The sequence below is a fragment of the Nerophis lumbriciformis genome, linkage group LG05 (genome assembly GCF_033978685.3).
Source record: "Nerophis lumbriciformis linkage group LG05, RoL_Nlum_v2.1, whole genome shotgun sequence".
Taxonomy (NCBI): domain Eukaryota; kingdom Metazoa; phylum Chordata; class Actinopteri; order Syngnathiformes; family Syngnathidae; genus Nerophis; species Nerophis lumbriciformis.
The window spans coordinates 20,073,894-20,096,792 of NC_084552.2; the positions used below are offsets into that span (position 1 = coordinate 20,073,894).

The 22,899-nt window shown below is 40.9% G+C and overlaps 1 protein-coding gene across 1 annotated transcript in view; it reads right to left on the reverse strand.

Moving 5' to 3' along the window:
• LOC133606809 (mitogen-activated protein kinase kinase kinase 11) overlaps window positions 1-20,895 on the reverse strand; it is a 55,107-nt gene extending 34,212 nt beyond the window's left edge. Inside the window, exon 1 of the mRNA XM_061961150.2 lies at window positions 19,272-20,895. Coding sequence (XP_061817134.2) covers window positions 19,272-20,013 — 742 coding nt within the window. The 5' untranslated portion in view covers window positions 20,014-20,895. The remainder of the gene's footprint in view (window positions 1-19,271) is intronic.
• Window positions 20,896-22,899: the final 2,004 nt, after the last annotated feature.

The window sequence follows — 22,899 nt, forward strand, 5'->3', positions numbered from 1 at the left end:
ACACAAGTCTTTTGCTGAAAATGAGAGCAAACATTGTACATGAATCGATTGTTTTATGTTCATAGTCTGTATTTCTTATTTAGCACTTAGCAATACCATTACCTGATGCTTTGTGTGTTTTCAGCTGGATCTGCTTAGCACCCAGCTTCTAAAAATTGTAGCGCATCCTCCGTATATTCAGGCTCAAAAATATCAGGTAAATAATGTTAAAATGAATGTGCCTGTTACTACTATTACTTAGACCATGTATATAAAATGTTGTTTGAGATTTTTTTAGAGGGATTTTACATAGATTATATCCCCATTTTCTGAATTTAAAAGCTGTAATATACTCTGCCGTCACGTAGCTTGACGACGTCTTGATTTGTTTATAGCTCTTCCACGGAGGCTGGCGCGTGACTTGTAATTCTCCTCCAAAACACGAAGGGGCAGTGTCTCCTGAAGGAGCAACCGCAGCTGTCGTTGACTGGGTATTTACCTTCTTGTGAAGAGTGAGCAAAGACCGCAACATCGACATCTTTGTTGACGCTGCAACTAATCATTCAGAAACATCAACTTTTAATGGACATTTTACTCATAAACCAGGTGAAGATGGACAGTGCAACCCCTGAACGAGTCGCGGCAGACGACGGGCAAATTTACAACACTATTTGGCTTTTAGGGACATCTCATCGCAGGACCAACACAAAAAGACAAGCATTAACACTCACATTCAAACAATACAGCCAATGTTAGTGTTGCCAATCAGCCTATTGTTTGACAATGAAGCAGCAGAGGGATGAGTAGAAAAAGACTACCGTATTTCCTGGACCATAGGACCTTTGATTATAAGGCGCACTGCCGATGAATGGTCTATTTTTGATCGTTTTTAATATATAAGGCGCACCGGATTATAGGGCTCATTAAAAGAGTCGTAACAAGAAGATAGAAACAAGTAGAAGCTTATCGACTACGGTGTTGGCACGGACTACAAAGGCGGACGTGTCAGATATTATGTCTTACCTTATACACAAGCCATAATAATAATTGTATGTTGAAGTACATCAAGCAGTGCGGCTACATAGCTTACCAAAGTCGTACTAAAATATTTTGATAGTGAAGTGAATTAAATTTATATAGCGCTTTTCTCTAGTAACTCAAAAGCGCTTTTACATAGTAAAACCCAATATCTAAGTTACATTTAAACCAGTGTGGGTGACACTGGGAGCAGGTGGGTTAAGTGTCTTGCCCAAGGACACAACGGCAGTGACTAGGATGGCGGAAGCGGGGATCGAACCTTGAACCCTCAAGTTGCTGGCACGGCCACTCTACCAACCGAGCTATACCGCCGATAAGATTTTTAAGCGCCGTGTGTAATGTTCTATATGTTCAATGGAACATATAAAATGTTGGTGTTGTTTACTTGAGTCATATTGCCATCACAGTGCAGCCTACACTTATCTCTTATGTTTGACTGCAATCTACTGGTCACACTTATCATTACACCATGTATCAAATAAAATAGCTTCGAGGTGGGTAAGCTCAACCAAACGTATTCCTTACATTAGGCGCACCGGGTTATAAGGCGCACTGTCGAGTTTTAAGAAAAAAAAAGATTTTAGTGCGCCTTATAGTCCGGCAAATACGGTACTCAAAAAATTGCACAACCTACCTTGAAAAAAATCTTCAATAAATTGCAAAAAAAAAAGACTTTTGTCAACAACTGGACAACAAAGTATCAATGTTCCGCCTAGAAACAATGCTCGAGTTATTGTTTTCTGTCGGACATTTTAAGCGGCGGACACACTGTTCCAGACCAGCAACAACGGTACAAATCCACAGCTGTAAGCTTCATCACGAAACTTGATCAGATCTTTGTAAGTAGATATTGTGCAAAAAGATATTTAGTTTATTTTGTATAGAAACTGCTGATTTTGTGATGTCTTTTGTATGTGTGGTCTTGTTGTTATTTGTCTGAGTAACACAGTAATACATGTAGCGGTAAATCTGACGAGTAGAGGACAATAACGCTACACCTTAGGTTTAATTGTGTTGAGCCACATTCATGTTTGCTGAGGATATTGTTTAATTTATATATGCGTAAACATATGTAGTTTATTGTGTATTAACTCTAAACTTTCCATTTTATTTATGTAAAATACACAATGGAAATTAATTGTGTAAAATACACAATGGATGTGTTTATTTTATGTTTGTATTGTTCAGTCTTACAAACCTAAATGAGGGAAGACTTGTCAAAAATAAAACTGATGTAGGAAAATAATTCTAAAGAAAAAACATCAATCCTCAACAAAAAAATGTTTTCTTCATGCTGTTAATCTGTCTATTAGCACATGCTGGAAACGAATTGCGAGGGCAGAACATTTTTATTTATGGACAGTGCAGTGTGAAAGCCAATGTGTTTACTTTGCAATTAAGTAAACGCAGTCTCAAAGGAAGAAACATCCAAATTTCAATGCCTGGCCCCTGAGCTCTTGAAACTGCGTCCCTCTTCATTATGTAGTTGAATAGCCCTAGTTTAGACTTCATAAACTCCATATGCAGCCCTTTGAGACACTTGTGATTTAGGGCTATATAAATAAACATTGATTGATTGATTGATAAAAAAGGCGTGCATGTTCTTGTCTCACGTAGGGATGTGAATTTTAGGCAAAATGTTTAAAAAAGTGCAGTTCCCCTTTAAAGTAGATGTCAAAAGTCACATTTTCTAAAAAAGAACAAAAAAAAAAAAAATCTGCATAAGGAGTATTAATGTCGCAATGAATTACAAAAAAAGGTATAATGTAACAAGATATGACAAAGAGCACAAAGCAAGATCAACGGCAAAATCTACGTAACTAATCAGACTTGACTACGTAAATCATACAAAAACACGAATTCACGCGCGCACAGACACACACACACAAAGCTAATCATCTCAATTCTAACACACACAGAACAAATTCCTCTGCACATCCACTTCAACGTTGCCAGGAGGGGAATATTATTAATCATTCTCTCAGCAAAGTATCCTCTGCCTACTACAAGTTGGTCTAAAAAGCTCACTTACTAACAAGCCCCCAGTGTTGGCGGACTGCAACTGAAGACCAGAACACCACCCCTAACCCTGTATCTCACCTTTTTTTGTAAGGGGCGCCGGAAGTTGGCAGACCCGTCAGAGATCCTGTTCTGTCTCCCTGTAATGTTTGTCTGCTCTTGAATGGGATTGTGCTGATAATTAAAATTTCCCCTCGGGGATTAATTAAGTATTTCTGATTCTGATTCTGATTCTAACCCAGACACACACGTACAACTCTCTGAACCAGAATGGACTCTAGGCCAGCGGTGTCCAAAACATTGCTAAGTGAGATTTTTAAGGTGCATTTACACTTGTAGTCTGGTACTCTGGTCTGGACCAAATGTTTAAAAACACATACTTGGTGGTCACTTTAGTGCAGTCTGTTTGCAGTCACACTTGCATTTTTGTCAACGGTCCAAATAATGTTGTCAACTAATTAAAGATTTGACGGCATACAGTATGTGACGTGTACATTGTGCCACGACCTCTCGTGTCCAACAAATAACATGGCGTCTTCAGGGTCACTTACACTATTAAAACTTTCCTGTCAATGGCAGATTTTTAACAGCTGACATTTCACCAGCTGAGATCTAACAAAAATGATTTGAATTACAATGGAACCTCGACTTACAAATGCCACAACATATGAGTGTTTTAGGATAAGAGCCGTCTCTGGGCTAATTGTTGTGTTTGAAGTTGGAGCAAATTTATGAGTTTCAAGCCCTTCCCCGCTGCTAGTTGGCGTAGTGAATGCCACATCAAACCTTGTAAGATCAACCCAAATCATCCAGTCTTAGGCCCCGTTTACACTAAGCCGGATAAGGTTATCCAGGGTAAATCTCACCTAACCATATCCGTGTCCACACACAACAATGCCACCGTTTAAGACTACCGCCCCCTCCGTCTGCCGGCGCAACGCTACCTAGTACACATGCACAGAAAAAAAAAATCCACCTGAGCGTCCATTTGCTCCAAGCTCTCCAGTAGATGACTTTACTTCACTGTGAAGTTATATAAAAGAGCTATATTGTAAATAGTTTGATGTGCATTTTACATTTGTTTGCTGTGGTTTGTGTGCAATTTTTTAAATTAAAATGTATCTCCTTTGAACAATATCCGGTGTTGTGGTATTTCAATTAACTAGAATCCAGTGTGCTGCGGGGCCCTGTTGTAGTGAATCACACCTGAGCCATCATAAATGAATGATATCTTAAATCGAAATGAGAAAGTAGACAATGTGATAAAGAACATTTTACAACAATTACAACAATTAATCTAGGGATCTAAATGTCTGGTCAGGACACTCTCTCTTTTGCCTTCATCTTCATTTTCCATTTTTGCAATCCAGCCTGTGTTGACTCCAACGTTGGGGTATTCTTTCGTGAGATATGGCGTCAGGGAATAAGCTGGGTCCCCCAAAAGAACTTCATCTTCCAGCAGTTGTTTGGGACACGAAGGGGATGGTTCCATCTTTCAGCTGCGCGCTAATGGCAGAGTTAGCGAAGATGCACACTGCCTGGCCATTTCACAGTCATATCCATAAAGCAATATTTGTAGTCACACACTGCCTATGTCACATCCACGGGAGGAAGGGACAAAGTTTTTCGGTAAGTAGAATCACAGCTGATCGGACATTCAAAAAATCTCTTGCCGTCCGAGTTAGCTGGTTATAGCTCTGGTTGTTATGAAGTTGGCTGTGGCGCGTTCTTTCTGGCGTCACTTCCTGTGTGGGCGCGGTCTTTCTGGCGTCACTTCCTCTCTGAACTCAGTTTGTAAACGATCAATGAGCCCATACAAAGCTCAGTTTGTAACCAATCAATGAGTCCGGCAGCTAAGTGCCGGAGATTCAAGAAATACACGGCGCACTTAGCCGTGTAAAAATTTGTCCGAGGAGGGGGACCTTAAACGCTGGTTTTGTTTTAGTGTGTCGGTTTTAGATAAAATAAAAGTAATTTATATTCATGGGAAATCGGAAATCACATTTTTTGTGAAAAAATCTGAGATTTAGGCCATATTGTCCAGGTTTACAGCCAAGGGTGTTAACATTACAGTGCTTCTGAACAGAGGACATTCATCCATGAGAATATGGAGAAGCTGCTGTGGTGTGTTTGATGGAGAAGTTTGAAGGACATGACATAGAAGTCCACTCTCCAGAGTAAATGCTGTACATTATTACTTCATAAAACTACTGTAATTGTTTGTTGTATATTGAATTGTATTGTTCTTCATACAATATTATCAAAAAAAAAATTATTTTTTATTTTTAAAAGGCATGGTACACGTTAAAATTGTACTGTTTTGGGGAACCCAAACACCAATTTAAATTGATGTCAATTCATTTTAATGGGCGATGTTGATTTGAGATAAGAGCTCTACCATAGAACCAGTGTTGGGACTAACGCGTTACAAAGTAACGCGTTTCTGTAACGCCGTTAGTTTCGGCGGTAACTAGTAATCTAACACGTTATTTTTTTTAATTCAGTAATTTAGTTACCGTTACTACATGATGCGTTACTGCGTTATTTTACGTTACTTTTGATGTAGTATCGGCTAGAAACAGAAGTGCTGCGGTGTCGTTCTTCTGAATCTTCCTCTGTCACAAGCCGGAGAGAAGAAAAGAGGCGCGGTCTATGTGTGTGTGTGTGTGGGGAGGGGATGAGGCACACACGTGATCCGCGGTTTGATATATGAAACAAAAAAAAAAAAGTTGTTGGCACGTTCAGTCCACACACAGCGTGGTCATGGCGAGCGGAGTAACGGAGGAGCTTGAACGCCCCCGCCATTGAATCGGTGTGTTTATAAGTGCAGACTCTGTTGTGCAAAACGAGGGTTTTAAACATATGCTGAACGTGCTTGAACCACGTTATGACATCCCGTCGCGCACCCACTTCAGCAATAAGATTGTGCCAGATCTTTATGAGCAGGAGAAGAAAAAAGTTGTGGATGAACTATCCCGAGCATCAAATGTTGCGCTCATGACAGACGGGTGGACGTCCAGCGGAACTATAAGCGCTCACTTCATCACAGCAGACTGGGAGATGAGAAGACACGCCCCCTCTACGAGAGTCACCTTGCGCAGGTACTGACACAAGCAGTGGAGGAATGGAAGATAAAGATATCCCAGTCACACGTGATAATGCCAAAAATCAAATAATTACAGAGAATAAGGCAGGACTGGGACCACAGATAGGTGCTTTGCACATGTAGTGAATTTGGCATCACAGAAGGGAATCTCAGTCAATAGGATGGAGCGCCTCTTTGGGAGGATCAGAAAGGTTTCTTACTTCCACCCAAGCACAACAGCTGCTCATGTGCTTAAGACAAAGCAAGAAATGCTAAAGCTGCCTGCTCATACATGATGTCCCAACGAGGTGGAACTCCACTTATGATATGTTGGAACAGCAGGCAGCTATATACTCTGCATTGACCCACAACACCCTGAAGACAAATGTCACCCTGTCTGATGATGATGTGAGAGTGGCAGAGGAGGTCCTCCAGGTGCTTAAACCCCTCAAAAGTGTTACATCTCTACTGAGCACTGAAACTTCACCATCTGTGTCAATGATCCTGCCACTGAAAACAAGGATTCTACAATCCATGGCTCCAAGTGTGGAAGACAGCAGCATCACTCCAGATGTCAGACTTTATTTCACTACCTATGTTTCAAGGAAGATGATGTGCCTTCTTATGTTGCACTTAAACTTGTTTTTTATTAATGGTCATTGGTCCAAGTTTAAAGAAAGGAGGAATGCCTTTTTATGTTGCACTGTTTTTCATTAATTATGTTAAAAGGAAAATAAAAATGTATGTCAAGTTGATCAACAGATTGTATTATTCTCCAGTGCAATAACAGTACTGAAATGAAGGCAAAAAGGGCATTAATGGGAGCTTTAAAAAAAAAAGAAGAAAAAAAGAAGTAACTAAATAGTTACTTTTCACAGTAACGCATTACTTTTTGGTGTAAGTAACTGAGTTAGTAACTGAGTTACTTTTGAAATAAAGTAACTAGTAAAGTAACTAGTTACTGGTTTTCAGTAACTAACCCAACACTGCATAGAACTACTAGTTGAGGTACTATTGTACTGTGTATGTAGAGGTCAAAAAGTTTCCTGGAGATGTACTTGCTGCAAGGAAAAATACTTTTTGATGACTTCATAAACAGTAATGATCAACACGACTCCCTTGTTCAAATGAGCCAGGTAAGGTTAACTCCTGTATTTATGCTTCTGGGCTTACATTCAACTCTTATATTTTGAGCATTTTTATCAGTTCTTGGTGGGGTGTTACATTCACATTCGTTTTTGTCTTTAAATAAGACTGTATATAGATCATGTTTAAGCCTTTAACAGATATAAAAATACAAAAAAAGATTGGATTTTTTTAATATGCGGACCTCCGTTGAAAAAGTTTGGTCACCCAGTCTGGAAACAACAGGATTTAAACCTTCTGAAAACTAAAAACAGGAAAGTCCCTTTAGAGCAATTTTGTTTGCCTTTATGCCACATCAGAAGATGTAAAAGGACAACACGTATGCACGCGCGCCAGCACACACACACACACACACGCACGCACGCACGCACGCACACACACACACACACACACACACAGATCTCTTGGTTGTTTACTGCTGTATAATTGTGACCTCCCTCAAGTTTCTTGGAAGCTATACAAGTATCTCTCAGGCAGGAAAGATGGAGGCAAACAAGAAGGAAGACGCTCCTTTACACTGAATGCAAAGAAAGGTGACAACAAGACAAACCCTATTGTCTTTTTCTTTAACAATTGTACAGCCCCATCTTGTGATCTGTGCAACAAGAATGACATTAAACACTGATTGCAAAAAATAAAATACAGTAAATCTCTTCCTCTGGAAATTATGTAGTCTTCATCAAAATGGGAAATACATTTAAAAAAAAAAAAAGCTACCTTAATATCCCATACAAAACAGACTGTTTCCTTCAAATTCAAGCGCTCGCATCTATTTAAAGACAACAATGGCGCATGCCTTCACAGCACAGCCATCATGCAGTCAGCTGAGTGCAGCGTGATGAAGCACGTAAACATCCATTTGTATGACATTTCCAAACGGTAGACACATAAAACAGGTCGCCTCAATGACCCCATGCAGCTAATTGTTGACTTGACCTTGCAAGGAGTTCTTAAATGGGTCATATTATGATTCTAATCCACATTTAACCTTGCTTGTAGTCTACTGCTTTGGTCAAAATGTAACATACATTTTGCTTTACAGCCCCATATTTAAGCCCCTTTTTGGGTATATTTTGGAATGAGTCGTGTCGTGGGCTGTCATTATACAAATGACTTCCACCAGGTGGAAATTCACCTACCACAGGGGGATGCGGAACGCCACCGCCGGAATAATACAGGAAACACTGTATAGCATTATACATAGCCTGTTCATGTAGTTTGGTTAAGCTACAGTGTATAGCAGGGGTGCCCAAACGTTCTGCCTCCAAGGGCCAAAGTGAAAATGTGCCAATGATCTGCAGGCCAAACAGCGATTTTTACCTTGCAACACCACAAGTGAGGAATTTAGCCTCATACCAGCAATAATTAATCATAAGGTAGTTACATTTATTATTTAAGGATGGTCACATTTATGTGCCTAATTCAATTAGCATACACCTCTGCATATTTTATGCAAAATTGTAACCTAAAAACATTAAAAAGGTAATTTTCTGCCAATTCTTGCCATCCCTAGGTGTTATTCTGTCAACCAGTTCCTCCTGGATATTTTTTCCGATTGGTTTCAAACTTCACCCAGAAGAATTAAGCACAAGGAGGATGCTAAATTTCAAAGCGTTTAGGTTTTCATTATAGGACGTGGGTGAAGCATGGCGACCAAGATTATGCTTCTCCATAGAGCGTCAAAGACAGGGGGTCTCAAGTTGAAACGCAACTAGTTAGCATGGTAAAAAAAAAATCTATAGATTTTACAGTAAAAAAAAAAACTGCCACCTCAGTCACTGTAATTTTACCGTAAAATGTACGATGTTTTTACCCCAAATTATTGTAAATGGAAAATCAATCAATCAATCAATCAAAGTTTATTTATATAGCACTTAATCACAAGTGTCTCAAAGGGCAGCACAAGCCACATCAGAGGAAGAAAAAACTCAACCCAATGGGATACAAAGAGAAACCTATTAGTCTTCCTTCAACCATAGACCTTCACACAAAGATACATTTTCTAAAAAAAAAACTACTTTTAATGGCAGGCTCAATGGCGCAATGGATGTCAAATGGATCTAGTTAATAGAGTGAGAGTCCAGTCCATAGTTTGGTAAAACTGTACCATTGTTGTTTTATTTTATTTTAAATTCCGGTGACTGAGCTGCCAATTTTTTACCGTAAAATCTATGGTAAATAAATGGGTTATACTAGTATAGCGCTTTTCTACCTTCAAGGTACTCAAAGCGCTTTGACACTATTTCCACATTCACCCATTCACACACTGATGGCGGGAGCTGCCATGCAAGGCCCTAACCACTACCCATCAGGAGCAAGGGTGAAGTGTCTTGCTCAAGGACACAACGGGCGTGACGAGGTTGGTAGAAGGTGGGGATTGAACCAAGAACCCTCACGTTGCTGGCACGCCCACTCTCCCAACCGCGCTACGCCGTCCCCTGTGGTCATTTTTTACAGTGCATTACTATAAACTGAAAAACAATACCACTGTTATTTTTGTCACAAAATTCTGGCGACTGAGCTGCTTTTACCTCAAAATCTGTTCTGTTTTTGCAGTGCCTTACTGCAAATGGAAAAATGGTACCACTGATGATTTTACTGTAAATTTCTGACAACTAAGCTGCCAGGTTTTTACAGTAAAATCTACTGACTTTTTACAGTGTAGCCTTGTGAACATGTCATCAATGATTGTGCAGCTTGTAAGAGGTCAGTATAAATATATATTACTTGGTAGTCACCCTTTGGCGGGCCATTCCAAATGACATGATGGACCAAGACGAGGACCAAGCTAAACATGTAAAGGCTGTTACTTGCGTCGCTTAGCTTGTGTCCCCCCCAACGGTGTCTTGTTTGATTTATAGTTCTTCCGTGGGGGGGTGGTGCGAGACTTGTAATTTGTTTCCAAAACACTAAGGGGCAGTGGCTCAAGAAGGAGCAACTGCAGCTGTTGTTGACTAGATACTGTGTGTTTCCTCCCTGTGCCGAGTGACTTCAGCCACTGAACCACAACATTACCGTCGTTGTCTACACTGGAACTAATAATTCACAATCATCAGTTTACTTATAATGGACGTTTTACTTATAAACCAGGGGAACATACCTTTGTGAAGATCAATCATCAATCAATCAAAGTTCATTTATATAGCCCTTAATCACAAGTGACTCAAAGGACTGCGCAAGCCACAACGACATCCTCGGCTCAGATCCCAAATCAGGGCAAGAAAAAACTCAACCCAATGGGATACAATGAGAAACCTTGGAGGGTACCGCAGATGGACTGTTCAACTTCGGGACAACTCGTGGCAGAGGATGCTATCATTATCTGCAATGCTATTCGGCCATTGGGGACACGGGACAAAAGAGAGCTAACATGTAATTGTAAACAAACAAAACTGTTAAATAACTATTGTAAGTTAACTACATGCTGGTGTTAATGTGTACGGTCATGTTCAGAGTTCACAAATGTTTCTAAGTATATTGTGCCTGAAAGATTATTGACGGAGAAAGAATATGTCTCTGAATTGTTGTTAGCACACAATTGACAATAAAAGTTGAAACGAGTGTCGTACTTTGTGACTTCTTCTGGGCGCAACAATAACACAATATGCTGAAAAACAACATATACAGTAATTATTTGTTGTCATGTCATTGTTTAATCACTGTTGTTTCATTTCATACAATAATTTGTGCATTTCAAGCACAAAGTCTGCTTGCCTGTGTTATGGGACCATCCCCAGCAAAAACTGACCAATCACAGCTCTGTGTTCTTCCAAGGATTTTGGGGAAATGCACATAGGCTACGCAGGGGCAAGGAGGGACGACGGTGTCGCCTACACAAGCTACGCAAGCATATACATCAGTCTTCACACACCGAGTAAAGGCTGGAATATACTTTTGCGTCGCGTAGCTTGCGTCCACCCTGACGGCGTCTTGTTTGATTTATAATTCTTCTGTGGTGGGGGGGTTACGCCAAACTTGTAATTCCCTTCCAAAACACTGAGGGCAGTGTTTCCTGAAGAAGCAACTGCAGACTAAATATGCTGTATTTCCTTCCTGTGAAGCGTGACTATATACAACCACTGAACCACAACGTCGACAACTTTGTCTACACTGGAACTAATCATTGACAATAATCAGGTTACTTTTAATGGACGTTTTACTTATAAGCCTTTGTGAAGATGGACTGTGCAACTTTTGAACGAGTCGCGGCAGAGGACGTTATTATTTGCAACAATATTCAGCCATTCGGGACATGGGACAAGACAGATCCAACATGTAATTGTAAATAAACCAAACTATTAAATAGCTATTTAAGTTAAGAACACACTGGTGTTTATCTCTATTGTCATGTTCACAGTTCACAAATGTTTGTATATACCGTGCCTGAAAAATTTACGTAGAATGAGAAATGTTGTGTGTGAGAGAAACAGAGGTGTATGGATGAGAAATAATATGTGTCGGAATTGAACCGGTTAGCACAAGATTTGTAATAAAAGTTAAGTGTTGTACTTTCCCTTTGTGACTTCTTCTGGACGCAACAACAACACGATAAGCGGAAAAACTCACATTCAGTAATTATTTTCAGAGCGCACCGAGATATTAAGAACACAATATCAGTTTTCATGCAAATGTTGTTTCATTTCATACAATAATTTGTGCATTTCAAGCACAAAGTCTGCTCGCCTGTGTTCAGGAACCCCTGGCAAAAACTGACGAATCACAGCTCTGCATTCTGCGTCGCCGGCAACGAGAACTAAGATTTTTTGAGAGGTGCACGTAGGCTACGTAGGAGGCTACGCAGGGGCAGGAGGGGACGACAGCATCGCCTACGCAAACTACGCGACGCGAGAGTATGTATACCAGGCTTTAAAGGCAAGTCTATAACAGTGCTCCTTTGCGGGTTGTAGCCAAGGCGTGGAGGGTGGATCAATCAATATCGGTGGTGTCACTACCAAAGGTAGTTTCAGGACATGTAAACTAGCTTATTAGAGTGATTGTATCAATATTTTAATTTACACTGGATATTTTTGTGTCGTTTTGGTTAACGTTTCCGAATTGTGGGAGTTGTTGCTTTTGTTTAAAGGTGTCATATCATGATTTATTTTCTACATTTAAATCACTTTATTGTGGTCCACATAATATGTAATGGTGGTTCTTTGGTCAAAACTTTGCATGGATAATGTTTTACAGACCATTTTTAAGTCGCTTTCTGACTGTCTCTTCAAGATCCCCTGTTTTGTAAACGGTCTTATTTACGTGCCTCCACTTCGACTGTGTCTTCTCCCCGCCAGCCATGTTGTAGTTTTTAGCACTTCCATATGTAGTCTACTGACAGACATAACTTAGAACTATACACTTCTTTGTATTAGAAATGGCAACAGCGGAGGATGCATGTGCATGTACGAGCTAGTCTGCCCCACGATAAGAGAATAAAGAAAAATAAAGATCTTACAGACTACAGCTTAAGACAAGAATGGCGGATTGGCGCAAAGTTGTTGGGTAAATTTCCACCATATTTGGATAATCCACTGACGTCACAACTGGGAAAAACGTCAAAAATTTAGCAAATTCCAGATGGCTTGTTTAGAGGAAGTATGAAGGAAGGTAGGGTTGTACGGTATACCGGTACTAGTATAGTATCGCGGTACTAATGAATTAAAAACGGTACTATACTCTGTTTGAAAAGTACCGGTTCGCCATATTTTTTTTACAGGCAAGGTGGCGCGTCATCCTCACTTTGTGTCATTGCTGGTTTTACGAGCAGAGGAGCATGTTCGGCAGCACACAAACACAGAGTACTTACAAGCAGACACGGTGTGTAGACAGAAAAGGGAGAATGGACGCATTTTGGCTTAAAAACTAACAATAAAGATTAGGGCTGCAACAACTAATCGATTAAATCGATTAAAATTGATTATAAAAATAGTTGGTGATTAATTTAGTCATCGATTCGTTGGATATATGCTATGCGCATGCGCAGAGACTACTTTTTATTATTATTATTTATTATTATATTATTATTTTCCACTGTAGTGGCTGCTGGTGGCAGGAGCTCTGTGCTCTTGTATCATCCTTTTGTGTTTCTGATGCTTCCCTCTTGTTTTCATGTGGTTTTCTTTGCCTTTTGGTTCGGGACCCTTTGGGACTGTGTGACAAGGAGTGGCACTTTGGTGACTTCTGCGGTGCTTTTTTGTGAACTTCTGGATCTGCCTCCCGGGAGCCTTTTGGCCATGGAGACCAGCTGCTGGGTCTCTGCCACACCAGAGTCCGTTTGGAGAGACTGGGGGAGATGCGGATGAAGAGGCAGGGCTGCGAATCTAGCACTGAGCGCCAGGACGGACAGGTTTACAGTGTCTTGGCTGAATGAGCAGGTATCGGACACCTCGGTCTCCTTAGACGTATCCTCCCTCATCCATGCGGACTGGACACTGGCCGAGAGATGGTGGGCGGCCGAGGGTTGCTTTGTTGGGTCTGCTCCTGTCTCTGGCCATGCTCACCCCACCCCAGCAGACGATGACGTGGAACATCACAGAGGCCACCAGTATATATGTTTTTTTGTTTGTCTTTAATGTCCTTTGTGTTCTTTGATGTTTGATGTTTCCCTCTTACACACATGCTTATGTGTGCTATGGCTATGCTGTTTTTTTTTCTTGGCCTCAGTCTGGACCCCCTAGAGGGGCCCAGGCTTAGACTGAATATTTCCCCCCAGCATTTAGGGGGCGCCGGAAGTTGGCAGACCCGTCAGCGATCCTGTTCTGTCTCCCTGTTTGTCTGATCTTGAATGGGATTGTGCTGAAAATCTTAATTTCCCCTTGGGGATTAATAAAGTATTTCTGATTCTGATTCTGATTAAGCAAGGCAGTGGTCATCTTGGCGGTGTGTTTGGGTCTTTATCTATTTGGAATACAGCTTTGCGGCCCAGTTTCCCCAAGCTTGGGGGATCATCTCTGCTTTAGTATGAAATGCATGTTTCTCTCAATGAACTGTACCTCCGTAGCGCTGGCAGCTTTCACGTATCACCTTTAGAATATTGGATGACAGCCATAATTTGATGTAGAGGGACAAGCGGTATAAAATGGATGGATGGATGGGTCTGAGCACTAACAGGCTGATCCCCTAAACCCTTAAACCTCTGCAGCCTTCATACATCTATTTTCTAAACATGATCTCTGGATATGATGTCGCACTCCACAGCAGTTTAGACATTAATGACTGTGAATTTAGTTTTTATGAGGGGACAATTACACATTTGTACTGTTATACAAGCTCTTCACTGACTGACTAAATAAATATTTGCATAAATTTGAGGGGTGCACTCACTTTTGCGAGGGAATTTAAATATTGAAATCAACATAATGCTACTTTAGTCTATTCACTAAAGAAAAAACTATATCCAATTTACAGCTCCCACATTTGTGGTTACCTGACAGAGTGTAGGCTTTTTTAAGATGTATAGCCAAGCCTATTTTTTTTTCAAACTGTCTTCAGTCTGTTGGTGGAAGTAAATCTGGGGTAAATTAAATGGAAATACAGGAAAATGTTGCTGTTCATGTATATAGGTATAAAATAGGGTTTTGCATTAAAAAAAACATGTTTAAATGCTACCCCCAAACACACACACATATGCTGGACTCTGGAGATGTTTAAAGTGTATTAATGAAAATAAGTTGGTTGAGGCATGGGCATGGCCCCACAAAAAGTAGCACCTGTTAATCCCAAATCTAACTGAATTCTTTCTGAAGACACAAAAAAACAAGGTCAGTGGGTTGCTTAGCTTGGCAAAATTACTACCACAGAGCTTTATGGCATGTAGTGATGAGCTATTTTGGGCTTTAGAAAGATATCTTGACTTGTGTGCAAACACAGCAGCATACATGTTTATGACACTTTTGTTGCAAAGAGTGTGAGAATTCATGCACGTAACCTGTTGACTTGGCACATTGTCAAAGGTTTATGTGAAAAGCAAGCAGGATAATTCTCATAAACACAGGATGTTTGAAGTCTCAAAAGCAGTTTAACTTTATATTTTACTCTGGGATAAAAAGAAGGGAAGACGTATATATATTTCATAGATTTCCCTACTATTTTTTATCCAAACTTTGAAAATAACATGTCATTTGGAAAGCAGATCAGCGTGCAACGGAAACAAACATGCAATTTAATTCAAGCCAGGCTTAAAATAAAATGTGACTGCCCTGACATCCACTCTTTCAAAGGGACAACACTTAGTTTGTTCGTGAGACACAATCCATAGAATGCAAACGAAAAAATCGTCGAGAGTCCAGATCGACCCCCTATGTAATCAAGCCAATCAGAAAATAAAGCTACAAATACCTGCAGTGCAAAAATGTAGTAAACAAATTGACAAATAAAAAGCAAGTAACCACTAATGTCTATAAACAGTCAGAAAACGTACCTCCAACCTCCTGATTTAATTTTTATTAAACTCAACAATATGGCAGACGCCGCATTTGAAGTACAACAAGTGGTTAGCATTCAGCTGCTTCATCTACACACTGTACATCTATCTGTTGCTGCAGTGTTGTTCAATACACATGTTCCTAAATGACCCTGTGGTCAAAGGCAGCTGCATTTTCCTCATGTTCTCCCAGTCATTATTTAAGTATAAAAAGTAAATTGTGGGTATATTTTGAGCTTGAAAATTTGTTTTTATAACATATTTAGCTGTCCAAAATAACACCTGTATACAAATCTGGCTCTGCATGTGCTAAAGCAAAACATGCTGCTTGTTAGCTGTTAGTGTTAAAGTCATGCGTGTCACACTTGCCGTACTACTGTTGTTTATAACAGACTCATCAGTGCTATTCATTCTGGCTGAGCAGTTTTCTGTCCGTATTGCCATAACACTGATTCTGTCGCTATTGTGCAATATACGAGATAATTGAGCATGTGGTCAGATACAGCTACTTACACCTGTAAAATAGATGCGCTGTGCGACACATTTATCACCCTAAATTCCTAGTGGGAGGAAAGAGAAACAAAGTTGTGTGAAAAATAGCCATCATTTTAGCCAAAGTGTGCCAGTTTGCCAATCCGGTAAAATTGGAAAGAGATTGGCAGTTATTGGATTAAATAACTCAATAACTAAGCGTCTTTAAGGGACAATAAGTACTACAGCTTCCTCCCACATCCAAAGATGTGCACCTGGGAAAAGGCTGATCGTCAAGACTAATTGGCCCTAGTGTGTGAATGCTTGTCTGTCTATCTGTGTTGGCCCTGCGATGAGGTGGCGACTTGTCCAGGGTGTACGCCGCCTTCGGCCCGAGTGCAGCTGGGATAGGCTCTACACCCCCGCAACCCCGAGAGGGACAAGCGGTAGAAAAAGGATGGATTGATGTCCATACCTGTCTATTTACTGTCCATATTTGTGCAACTTTATAAACATCACATCATAATAATGTGGTTTGTTTTTTGTAAGGAAACTAAAGCGATTTGGTGGTGTTTCATTGTTATTACTGCTATTTGGACTATCCTTTGGTTACATAAAAAAAATATTATTTGTTTTTATCAGCACTTTGCCTTTTCTTGCTTTTAAATTGACTACATTTTAAAATAGAGAGTTATTATTTCGTAAGAGCCTAATGAGCAGCACAGTTGCAGTATAAATAAATATTTATGAACAAATTAATCATCTTTATTTGAGACATGCCTAAAAATATCTCAAGTTGTTTTGAAAACCTGATGGCTAAATTGGAGCCACTGAATACATTGCATAATTAGATTAGCGGACTAATCTTTAAGACAGTCGATGAAATGTTGACTATAAAAATAGTCGTTAGATGCAGCCCAACTAACTAGCAAAATACCTCTTGTCAGCAGGCCAGACAAGCACTTCTGTGCGTCTGCTCAGCACAGACGCGACATTTGTAAAAATGTTGAATTTCTATTCATTTTAAATACGTATGGAAGATAAATCAAAATATATGTTAATTATAACCAATACCATACTATAATCAAAGGAGTTTAACGCTACAATTTAAGGAAAATAAGAAAATATAGATTTTTTGTTTTTATTGGTGACCCATTGAATTTCCTATGGCACCGACTCAAATCACAACCTGTAGATCCCTGGGACTCACTACATTGCAAACCAAACAACGTCACTGTAGTAAACATATTTAAGTGTTCTGACCGAAGTATCACATTTAAAAGACAGCCACACACTGAAAATGTGCACCCTGAAGAAGTACACAAAGTACGTAGTGCACAGAGTATACATTAGAAATTTTAAACAGAGTGACCCATTTCCAAAAATGGCAACTGCACAAAAGAAGAACTACTTGTTGGGGAACTGATAATTATGCAACTAATCTTTGTCTCACTGTTCTGTTTTTTTGTTTATTTAGCTTCACTCTTAGTTCACTGAAGCCTGCCACATGGTCACTGTGACGAAATAAGCCGCCAATGCCCGGACAACAGGATATGGCCGAGTGTCATTACAGGGTAGTAGCTGTGTACTGTAGACGTGTCAGGACAAGTCTGTTACAAAGAAATAAAAAACACGGACCAGGAGGGGGAGATAAGATCTGGTGGGCGCACAGGAGAGGGATTGTGTTCATGTACAAACACACAGACGGGACGAAGTTGACAGAAGAGCCCATGCTGAGCGCTGAAGAACAACACAGCGCCAAACCAAGCTCATATTCCCAGAACTTGACAGCAAGCAAGCAATGTTTTGCGGAGTCAGTTCCGAGACTGGGGTGGGGGCGGTTCTATTTTTCGGAGCGTGGTAAGATCTGTGGTTCAACACAGCGTGAACCAAGGCAACAGATACAATCACAGAGCTGACAGTGACTGTGTACAACCCAACGCTAGAATGATAACAGGTGGATACTTGTTAGAACGTTTTATCAGCAATACATCTGCCTGGCGCTTTAATGACGAGGCCCAAATCGCCTGCATGGCATCAAAGTCCAATCAGGAACTTATTCTTGAATACCGTCAAATAATTGCACATTTACAGGCCCTTGCAGTGCCAGCTGGTGCTTAGAGATTTTGATCCAGCTTTTAAGGAACTAGGTTCAGATCCAAACAAAAAATGATGGATCAAAACTATACATTTATGTCAAGCTGAGCTGGTTTATTTATACCACAGTTGAGACTAAATAGCCTTGTGGAGGAGCTTTAAAAAGGTTGCCTTTGTGCCAAGTATGGCCTCTTAAACACTACATACACACAACAAGCCCGCTATGTTACAGAAGAGCTACCAGGAAGTCCACTTGTCCTAGTTCTACTTCTTCTACATATGGCAAGGTGTCCAAAGTGCAACCAGGGGGCCATTTGCAGCCTGCAGCTTGTTTTTTTTATACTTGAACACTGGGAATTAAATCTGTGCTCCGGTGCTCTACAAACAAACGCTGCTATTTTACTCAAAGACGTTTACATGTCGGCTGACACTTCCTTCACTTTCTTTTATTTCCAAAGTTGCACAGCCCGACTGTGTGTCTTATGCGGTCTCTGGTGATTTTCGTGCGTCATGTCATGAGGAACAACTTTTACAAGGATACACAAGTTCCCAAATTTTGATAAGTTTTCAAGTACGTAAAAGACTCAAAAAGACAATTAGTTATAACAATATTAATAATAATAATAATGATTGTAGCTGAGATAGGCTCCAGCGCCCTTCGCGACCCCAAAGGGAATAAGCGGTAGAAAATGGATGGATGGATGGATAGTAGTAAATAAGAAGAAGTACATTTAGGAGGAGTCCTTTGTTACCTAAACCACAAAGTTAGTTTTTCTTTACATTTATCTAACATCCTAACATACATTAGAGTGTGAAGACCCTGCCCACACACACCAAAGTACGTGCGGCAGTTTGGACACCCCTGGCATATGACAAGAGTTTATGAGAACATTAACTTTACGCTAGAGGAAATACAAGAATAGAAAAGTCAAAATGGTTGACACAGTTGGAGGACCGATGCCAAAGTTCCAGCAGGTTGTCAATTTGTCAACCATTAAAGAAAGACTAAGAACTTACTGTTGTTGGACTTGAGGTCTCGATGTATGACTGGGACGATGGCCTCGTTGTGCAGGTAGAGCATCCCTCGCGCGATCTGCACGGCCCAGTTGACAAGGATGTGTGGCGGGATGCGTCGGCCGGCCAGCGCCCGGCTCAGCGGCCCGCCAGATGCATATTCCATGATGAGACACAGGTTGGGTTCCTGCAGGCAGACACCTTTCAGGGTGATGATGTTGGGGTGGGTGAGCATGGCGAAGAGACGCGCCTCCTGCCGGACGTTCTGCGCCGTCACGCTGATGTCCTCGTCCGGGTCTTGTCGGGCAGCTTTGACAGCCACCAGCCCGCCTCGCCAGGTGCCACGGTACACCTTACCGAACCCGCCCACCCCTATGACCTCCTCCAGGCTGAGCTCACGGAAGTTCACCACCTCGGGTTCCAACTCGCCCAGCTCGCCAACCACTCCTCTGCCCGGCAGCTTCCCGTAGCCGCTGGGTTTGAAGGACCCATAGTTGGAGGGGAAGATGCCCACTTTGTTGTTCACCTTACCCGCCCACCAGCCTTCGTCCCCGGATATCTCAGAGTCCAGCGACAAGACCTCCACCAGGTCACCCTTGCGCAGGGTGAGCTCATCCTTGCAGGACGCCTCATAGTCGAACAAGGCCGTCCACACAGGGTTGGCAAAGCTGCCTTTCTGCGACTGATCCAAGTTCTTCCAGCTGGACAACGGGCTTCTGCTGAATATGTTCTTCAGCGGCTCCATGGCGGTTGCTTGGACTGGATTTGACTCTGAGGCCCACAGGTTTGAAAATAAAGTACAAAGGAGTACTTTATTGCACCTAGCTCCCTTTCCTGTCTGTCTTGTTGGCTCATCAGGGATGAATGAAATGTTCGCCGGTAAAAGGGCGACGGATAATCAGCAGCTGGTTTAAGGGATCCAATTGATGCAGCATAGTCCGGGGTAGAGGGGTGGGGGGCAGATTAGGGGCGCCGTGGATTAGCACAGATTCTGAACGCAGTGGTTTGCAGTCATGCAGTGCGTGGTTTCCCAACACATGGTTAGAGCACAATGTAATCTAAGCAGTCTGTATTTTGCAGGATATTGAACAACCTCATAATGACATCATTAACTCTGTCAAAGGGCACCTGTTGAAGACAAGTATACTTAAAAATGACAAAAGTTTTTCTAGGCTTTGCTTGCTAGCTGGAAACTTTTTTTCAAAGTATTTTTAGCCATTAAGTGCAGTGGCCACCACCAACCGGAAGTGGAGAGAAGAATGGCAGGAAAGGCAGCATTCAGTCCAGTGTTTTACGACAACTTTCAGAGGTGACCATTTTTTAGTAGTCAAACTTTGACGAAAAACCTACATGCAGTTATTCGTTTTTTTACGGCAAACACAAGCAATGAAAGTAGTAGCCCACACATATCTCTCCATTTCTTTTCAAAGAAGAACATCTACTTGGGTATCATCCTCATCACGGTGGTGGTAGTTCCTGTGTGGGCTAGTCCGCGTACGCTCCTTTGTTGTTACGAAGCGGATAAAAATGGATTAAAAAATACCGCAACAAAAATCACATCCAGGATTTATTGCAGTATTCCATTCGGAAGAGCTCGAAGCTCTTCTACGTGTTTGCTCACAGTCACTGAGAGGGTGTGGCTTCAAAACTTTAGTTTCGCCAACAGGAAGTCACATGACAGGAGACGCTTGACGTGCTAATCGAAGCGCACATCCGCGTAGCGCCGTCAAAATAAAAGTGACACCAAATAGAGCTCTGCTTTCCGGCGAGGAAAAAGCAAACAGAGCTGAGTCAAAATGTGCTTTAAATTTGAAATTTTGACTTTAGCGCCATCACCGATTGCGCAGGGAGGGGATTAAAGTACAACTGTTTTTTGATAATAAAATTAACATAATAATTTAAAAAAATCAAAACGTATAGTATATGATAATATTAATACAGATTTGGTCACATTTTCAGTAGACCCATAATAAATTCATAAAAAAACCAAACTTCATTAATGTTTTTTGTGACCAACAAGTATGTGCTCCAATTACTCTATCACAAAAAAATATGAGTTGTAGAAATTATTGGAAACTCAAGACAGCCATGACATTATGTTCGTTACAAGTGTAAAGTTTTGATCGCGACTATATATACATATATATATATATATATATATATATATATATATATATATATATATATATATATATATATATATATATATATATATATATATATATATATATCAGTGACGTGCAGTCACTAGAGGCAGGTGAGGCGGGGCCTCACCTGCCATCATGGAAAGAAACAAAATTTAAAAGTTAAAAAAAAATTAAATTGTTATATGTATCCAGTGATTATACTATAAAGTTATTTTCCATTTAACTTCACCAGTTTTAGATTATTTTAATTCAAAATCGCTGAATTTTCACATTTGCCGTTCAAATACTGAAAAGAGACGGTGCGGTGAACAGCAGCCAGTTGAGGCACGTCACTCAGTGCCGCAACATGGATTGCGCAATGACTCGGCTAACTGCTGGCCTGCTGTGCAGTGAGACTGTATTGCTATACGAACTATATTATACATTTCCATAGTTTAGTTAGCTGAGGTATATAATGTACAGTGTATTTTGTCAACAACTGTATATGTGTAAGGTATTTCTTGTGCTGAGCGATCATAAAACGGCTGCAAAAGACGCACTGGCTGAGGCTCGCTTCCTGCACCCCCGCCGTATAATTGTTATATCAACTAAAGCCCACACTTAAACTTTTCACGTGCAAGATTGAATCTATTTAAAAAAATTATTTCATAAGAAGCCAAAAAGTGCAAAAACAATAATGTTGGTGTTGGAGGAGTTGTGAATGACTGCAGGGACAAAAAAAATAATTAAATTGTTATATGTATCCAGTGATTATACTATAAAGTTATTTTCCATTCAACTTCACCAGTTTTAGATTATTTTTATTAAAATCGCTGAATTTTCACATTTGCCGTTCAAATACTGAGAAGAGACGGTGCGGTGAACAGCAGCCAGTTGAGGCACGTCACTCAGTGCCGCAAAATGGATTGCGCAATGACTCGGCTAACTGCTGGCCTGCTGTGCAGATACACCTGCAGACTGCAGGTGTACCTAATTCACAACTCCTCCAACACGAACATTATTGTTTTTGCACTTTTTGGCTTCTTATTAAATAACTTTTGTTGGAACTTGAAAATCTCCATCTCCATAGAGCAGGTCAGCAGCAGGAAGCATGAAGTGCTCTAAAACTTGCTGGTAGACGGCTGCGTTGACCCTGGATCTCAGGAAACAGAGTGGACCGACACCAGCGGATGACATGGCACCCCAAACCATCACCCAACCATGCAAATTTTGCATTTCCTTTGGAAATCGAGGTCCCAGAGTCTGGAGGAAGACAGGAGAGGCACAGGATCCACGTTGCCTGAAGTCTAGTGTAAAGTTTCCACCATCAGTGATGGTTTGGGGTGCCATGTCATCTGCTGGTGTCGGTCCACTCTGTTTCCTGAGATCCAGGGTCAACGCAGCCGTCTACCAGCAAGTTTTAGAACACTTCATGCTTCCTGCTGCTGACCTGCTCTATGGAGATGGAGATTTCAAGTTCCAACAGGACTTGGCGCCTGCACACA